The sequence below is a fragment of the Pseudoliparis swirei genome, chromosome 3 (assembly GCF_029220125.1).
Source record: "Pseudoliparis swirei isolate HS2019 ecotype Mariana Trench chromosome 3, NWPU_hadal_v1, whole genome shotgun sequence".
NCBI classification, from domain to species: domain Eukaryota; kingdom Metazoa; phylum Chordata; class Actinopteri; order Perciformes; family Liparidae; genus Pseudoliparis; species Pseudoliparis swirei.
Window position 1 is genome coordinate 2,874,464 of NC_079390.1, and position 6,561 is coordinate 2,881,024.

The 6,561-nt window shown below is 41.1% G+C and overlaps 1 protein-coding gene across 5 annotated transcripts in view; it reads right to left on the reverse strand.

Annotated features, from left to right (window-relative positions):
* LOC130210325 (ryanodine receptor 1-like) overlaps positions 1-6,277 on the reverse strand; it is a 60,439-nt gene extending 54,162 nt beyond the window's left edge. For all 5 annotated transcript variants that reach the window (XM_056440476.1, XM_056440459.1, XM_056440469.1 and 2 more), the window contains exons 1-4: positions 6,135-6,277; positions 1,090-1,209; positions 903-1,001; positions 736-756 (exon numbers count right to left, since the gene is read on the reverse strand). In XM_056440476.1, the coding sequence (XP_056296451.1) occupies positions 736-756; positions 903-1,001; positions 1,090-1,209; positions 6,135-6,182 (288 nt within the window). In that variant the 5' untranslated portion in view covers positions 6,183-6,277. The remainder of the gene's footprint in view (positions 1-735; positions 757-902; positions 1,002-1,089; positions 1,210-6,134) is intronic.
* Between the last annotated feature and the right edge of the window lie 284 nt (positions 6,278-6,561).

Below are 6,561 nucleotides of genomic sequence, written 5' to 3' on the forward strand. Positions count from 1 at the left end.
AGAAGGACAAACATCTGACACAATTGTTTATTACCTTCGCATTGAAAATGTGGAAGGTAATGTTTTGAGCGCCATGTATTTATTTATTTATTTATTTGTATGCGTGTTTCTCGCATAACTCAAAAAGTAGTAAACCGAATCGCAGGAAATTTGGTGGGATGTTTGGTTGTTATCCGGGGACCAATTGATTAGATTTTGGGATTGGTCGGGTCAAAGGTCAAGGTCATGAAAAGGTCAACATCTTCTTTTTACCATAGCACGGTCAATTTGTATCCAATTGGCATGCAACGAATGCCAACATTTTCATAATTCAATGCCCAATCTTGTGATATGCGAAGGTATGCTCTCTACCCAGTGCCCGTTCTAGTTTTTAGTATTTTGATGTGCTACTGTCACTGAAAATATGCATGTGGGTCAAGGACGGGTTCAAAGGTATTAAACACTCAAATGAACTCCAGAGTTTACTTTTTCCTCGTTTTTAAGTGACAACTTTGATTTGTTAATGTCAGAATAACAGCAAGTTTACAGACACAGAAAGGAAGAATAAAAACCACAGCCAACTCAAGTTGTATGAATCAAACCAAATGATCTCAGAACAATAACAAAGCCGCATGATATGTCGAACGCCGGCTGTTTTCAGGGTAATACTAACGAGGGTGTGATGGGTGTCCTCGATGCCGTTCTGACATGAACTCGGAGGCTAAAGCAGTGAAACGGGAGGATGAGGAAACTTACCCATTTGTCCAAATCAACAGCCTTCGGTGGGCAGGTGGGAGAGCGAAGGAACAAAGTGGCGTCAAGTCGGAAAGGAAACAAAGTGCGTTTTAGTCGTCGAATGAACAAGACTTTTAATTTCTTTATGTTGAGGGGACGTTGTCATCGCTCCCCTGACGTTGTGTTACCTCATCCACTGACGAGTTGGACAGCATTTCCTGTAAAGCCCGCACAGAAAGAGACTGTTCCAGAATGAAGCAGCAGATCGCGAGGTCTGGAGGGATGTTCTGAAACACGAAACCAACAAACACTGAGATCGGTGCGCATTGCAGGTATTAAAGAAACGAGGAAAGGCCTCGGCGACCGTTTCGCTACCTGTGCATTGGAGGTGGTCTCCAGGAAACAAAGACGATTCCCAAATCCTTCGCATGACAGACACAGCTTGATCTGTTCCTTGAGAATGGACGCGGTGCACTGCAGCACCACCTGATCATCCTGCAACAACAGAAACAGAAGCCCAAAGGGAAGGAGGAGGGGTTTTCAGGGAAACACGGGAAACAAAAGGGACGAATGGACCATTTACAGTAAATAAACATTTAATTAAACGTATTATGACCTTTTTTTTAAAGCAATACTTACTGTGAATATTACAATTGTCAAAAGAAGAACTGCATATCTTCTAATTCTACACAACTTTCATCTTAAAAGAAAACTCAATGGACTCCTCAGACAGAATTATTCGACTCAAAAGTATGAAAAACACATTTGGCAAAGTCAGAGACATTTTATTTTGTAGGAGCAATGCACAAAAAAGCATTAACCCAAGATAAAACAAGGACATATTTAATGTCTTTAGCATATTGCTATTTTCCGTTCATTCGCTCTTTACCTTCGCATTGAAAATGCGGAAGGTTATGTTTTGATCGCCGTGTATTTATTTATTTGTATGCGTGTTCCTCGCATAACTCAAAAAGTATTAAACCGAATCGCATGAAATTTGGTGGGATGATTGGTTATTATCCAGGGGACCATTTGATTAGGTTTTGGGATCGATCTGGTGAAAGGTCAATGTCAAGGTCATGAAAAGGTCAAAATCGTATTTTTACCATTGCGCGGTCAATTTGTATCCAATTGGCATGCAACTAATGCCAAAATGTTCATAATTCAATGCCCAATCTTGTGATATGCGAAGGTATGCGCTCTACCGAGTGCCCATTCTCCGTTCTAGTTTTCCAATGCGTCAACCCGGCGCCGACATTACCCACAATGCAACCAAACTGCCGACAGCGTGGTTGGAGATTCGTGTGTGTGTTACGAAGCAAAAAGGGAAGAGCGAGCTTTCTCCACATGCTCCACAGAGCTTCAGATGACATCAGGCTTCTCACGTTTCACAGGTTGGGATATCAAACTGGCCTGCATGACACTAATGGGTCAAAACCAAATGACGCAAACTGCCCCATATTTGTGAGGGGTGACATTACCAGTGAAGTTAATTCAGAGGTGGCTGAGTGGAACACAGGCGGTGACGCCGTCTGACTGCGTGTCAACGTTAATGATTTAGTTTCGGCCGCCGAACCTTTAACCCGAGAGACGACGCCGAGGCCCAAATAAATAACAGAAACATGGCGATTCGTAAATGGTATAACCCGCGAAGACAGCTGCTTCCGTACAGAACTTTACAGAAACTTGTCCTATGAATGTGTTTCTCTGTGCCGTCACTGGCCCAGCTCTAATCTCCCCACCTTCGCTGGCTCCAAGACCCCCCCCCCCCACACACACACACCCCCGAGGATCTCTATTTCAGGCCGCTGCACCTGCTGTTCACACGTCCCCCTGTGCACTACATACTTAAGCTTTAAATGCCAGAAAAAAAGGCGTCCACGTTGATTTAATACCGGCTTGCTGAAAAGAAAAAATATTTTAAAATCACCTGAGCTCAATTCTTCGTGTTCAGCTGTTTGGAGATGTTTGTGGGGCACTCATCACCTTCTTAATCGAGGCGCATGCTAGTCAATAACAAATGTAATTGTCGTTTAAAAAACGAGTTGTCAAATGTGTGTTTGGGTTTAACTATTTTGTACGTTAATGTCGTTTGTGCGTTATTGTTTCTGACGCTGGAAACTGAAACTAATGCAAAATAAACAAAGCATATTTTTGAAGAGATTTTGTATTGTAAAAAGTAAAGATTTGTGGGTTTGCAGTTTTGTCATGGGGAGTTTCATAATAATAATGTAACACCCTGTTCTGTTTCTCCTGTGTTCCGTGTCTCCTATGTCTCCTCTGTGTCTCCTCTGTCTTGATTGTTTAATTCCCTGCACCTGCCCTCAGCCACTCTTGTCTCGTTAGTCTGATGTCGTACACCTGTGTTTCCCCCCTATATATTGTGTCAGTCTTTCCCTTGTCTGCTGTCGGATTGTCGTCTCTAGTTCCGTGTCTTTTTCCCGTCGTCCTGTCTGTCGTATCTGATCCTGCCCTGACCGACGATCCTCTGCCTGCCCCTTTTGGACCTTGTTTTTTTGTAAACTGTTTTGCTTCATTAAAGAGTGCTTTTTTTGTTATTTATATTGCGTCCAGCCTGTCTCTCTGTGCCTGAGCCTCACCCCGTCACAAAGACCTGACAAATAATAATAATTCAGACTTCTATAGCGCTTTTCTAAGTTCACAAAGATGCTTTACAGGGAAATTATCTCATCTATCTTACGTCAATATCTCAATTACCATAACAAAGAATTGCGTATCGTAAACAGCAGACTAGAAAGTCAAGTTAATCCTTTACAACGGTCGTGGTATCGAAGCAACGACAATTGACAGCTGATGTTACCATACAGGCGATTCATCAAAATGTTAAGAGACCCTCCGACAAATTGACAATCACCACCGCGGCATATGACAGAAGAGAGGATCGGGTTTCCGTCACGTTCCGTTCCTAAGATACCGCGAGGACGAGAATGCGTCTGCAGGCGGACGCTCCGACAGCCCGACGGACAGAGCGACCGAAGGACAGATGCCACGCGTCAACATGAGGCCGGCGGACGGCTGTTTATCCGGAATTCCGACCGAGTCTTCGCTCGAAGATTTCGCGATGTTAAAAACTATCTGGCAAAATGTTCCGGAACCAGCGCCTGATGACAAAGATGGGTCGTGCTACTTTAGCTGTACGGTTTCCACACGGACTGAAGTAAGCAGGTGCTGAAACGGGCCACGCTTTGAACCTGTTAATCCTCAAAGAGTTTAAATATAGACCTGTGAGTTCAGGGTGAGCAGCTTCAGACCGGCTGTAACTTTATGACACAATGTCAACGTGTTTAACTTTAGCGTCGCGTTACATGCCGAGAGGCAACAACTGAAAATGTGCTTTTTAACTTCGCATTGAAAATGCGGAAGGTTATGTTTTGATCGCTGTGTATTTATTTATTTATTTATTTGTATGCGTGTTACTCGCATAACTCAAAAAGTAAATCGTCGAATCGCATGAAATTTGGTGGGATGATTGGTTATTATCCAGGGACCATTTGATTAGATTTTTGGATCGATCGGGTCAAAGGTCAAGGTCATGAAAAGGTCAAAATCTTCTTTTTACCATAGCGCGGTCAATTTCTATCCAATTGGCATGCAACTAATGCCAAAATGTTCATAATTCAATGCCCAATCTTGTGATATGCGAAGGTATGCGCTCTACCGAGTGCCCGTTCCAGTTTATATTATGTAGCTGCTGGATTAAACATGTGAAAGAGGACATTTTTAATTTAAGTGTGTTGGTGCTCAACTAAATATGAAGTAAATGTCTCCTTAGGCACAGATTGCAGTCTCACTTCAGGATGCACCTATAAGTGCCTTCAAAGAAGTGACTTTTAAGTGATGCTCATAATGCAGTCTATAGATTATCAGTGTCTGGGTGACACTAACAGCGGGGCTAGAGTTACCGGGGTCTAAAGAAACTCCAGTTACACTATGTGGAACATCTACAATAGCTAAGTATCAATGCTGGCCATCCAAATAGAGGGTGTCACATACAGAAGACTGCTTGCGAGGCTACAATGCCCTTCTGTAGACTTTGAGATCTTAACTGGAACTCAGATAGCTCAGCGGTGAGTAATGCAACGCAAATAAACAGTTTAAAGTCAATATGTTATGCACAGTGAAGTCAATCCAGTATGAATTGTAAACAATTCAAAATGTACTGAAACCTCCTTCAGGAGGATATTCATGGGAAAAATACACGTTACCAAAAAATCCCAAATTTGTGTCGCATTCATACAAAAGCCAAGAACGAAGGAGTGAAATGAACCGATATGATTATATGTCTATAAATATGAATATTACATAATATATTCAGTGACTTTATACACAGTACGTGATCGATTATGGGTTGCAGTGTCGTGTAAACAGACTTTGAAACAGATGACGTCTGTCTGCACCGGCCATTTATTTCCAAGGAGCAGCAAAGCGAATATTTGCATTATGTTTTATTGCAGTAATTTACGAATTAAACTATTTATTTATTTTTGGACACTGCATTTGTCAAATGTTGTTTTTTTCGAAAACGGTAGATTTAATTGGTTGGATCCTCTAGTTACCAGAGATTATTGATACAAAGAGGCACACGAGCAGGAATACTTAAATTATTCTTATTTTCATTCTTTCCAAAAAGCTAAAAAAACAACAGGGGGAGTATTTAACCTGGAATAACATCAAAATAACATGGAGGTCATCAGGTTGTTGGAGAACTTTGTTTCTTAAGATTTTTTTGGTTGAAATTTTACATTCGCATCAGCATTATTCTGTTAAAACATCCACACACCCATAAAACACCAGCAAAGTCCAGCACCTTGCACTATTAATTCCTTAATAGTTCCAGCATTTGTCATCAAATGAGTCCGACTGCCTCCAATCTTGCTTTCAGATGAATCTGTTCGAATTTACAATCTAGACTCCACTGCCTAATAAACAAATTACTCGTAGTATAAAAATTTAATAATTCCTTCGGTGGATTTAAATCTTAAGGATTCAACAAATTGCTGTTTAACATAAATGTTTAATTATCACAATTGTCATCAGAGTAAATACTGTCTTTCAAAGTAAATTTGGTTGACGTCAGTCCGTGTCCAAATGTCGCAATACTTTATCGTAATTGTATCCGATTGCTTTTGGTAACGTACTATATGTTTACATATTGACTGTCACCTCTTTGAGACAAAAGAGAAATGTACCAAGGACTTTTTGGGGTATTAATAGATGACAATGCCGACACAACCCACCATCTGTTCTCGTCAATCTGTGCTCAGTCTAAGAAAAGAAAGTTACTCAACACAGTCAATATCTATGATCTATTAAGAAGCAACAATTACTTATACAAAAGGGTTAGTTATTGTGCATTGTTGACCTATCGTGTTTGCTAAGAGTCAGATGGCATCACTTACCGTACGCAGAAACTGAATCTCTTCCTCTCCATCTGCACCTTCCGCCATTCTTCCAAAGCATTAAAAGCAAAACCTTGAGGGAATGGGAAAGTGTTTAACACTTAGTTCTGTAACTCCATACAGCAAAACAATATGGGTTTAGGTTTCTGAAGGGCAGTGTGGGTCCTGTACCCCTCTCTGGCGGTGGTCTGAGGCAGAGGGATTGACAGTGCAGTCCTGTTCACTACAGCATCATAAGGAGGTGGAGCAAGTTGTCAATGCTGAACCGGAGATTAAAATGTTCCCATTATGGTATCTAGACCATTGTTGTTGCACTAGGATGTTGCATCGTGAATAAAGTAAGGAATTACATCTAAGTGAGAACTCCTAGAATGCCATAACAATTGAAAAATGTGTCATATACATATATATATATATATATCTTTAT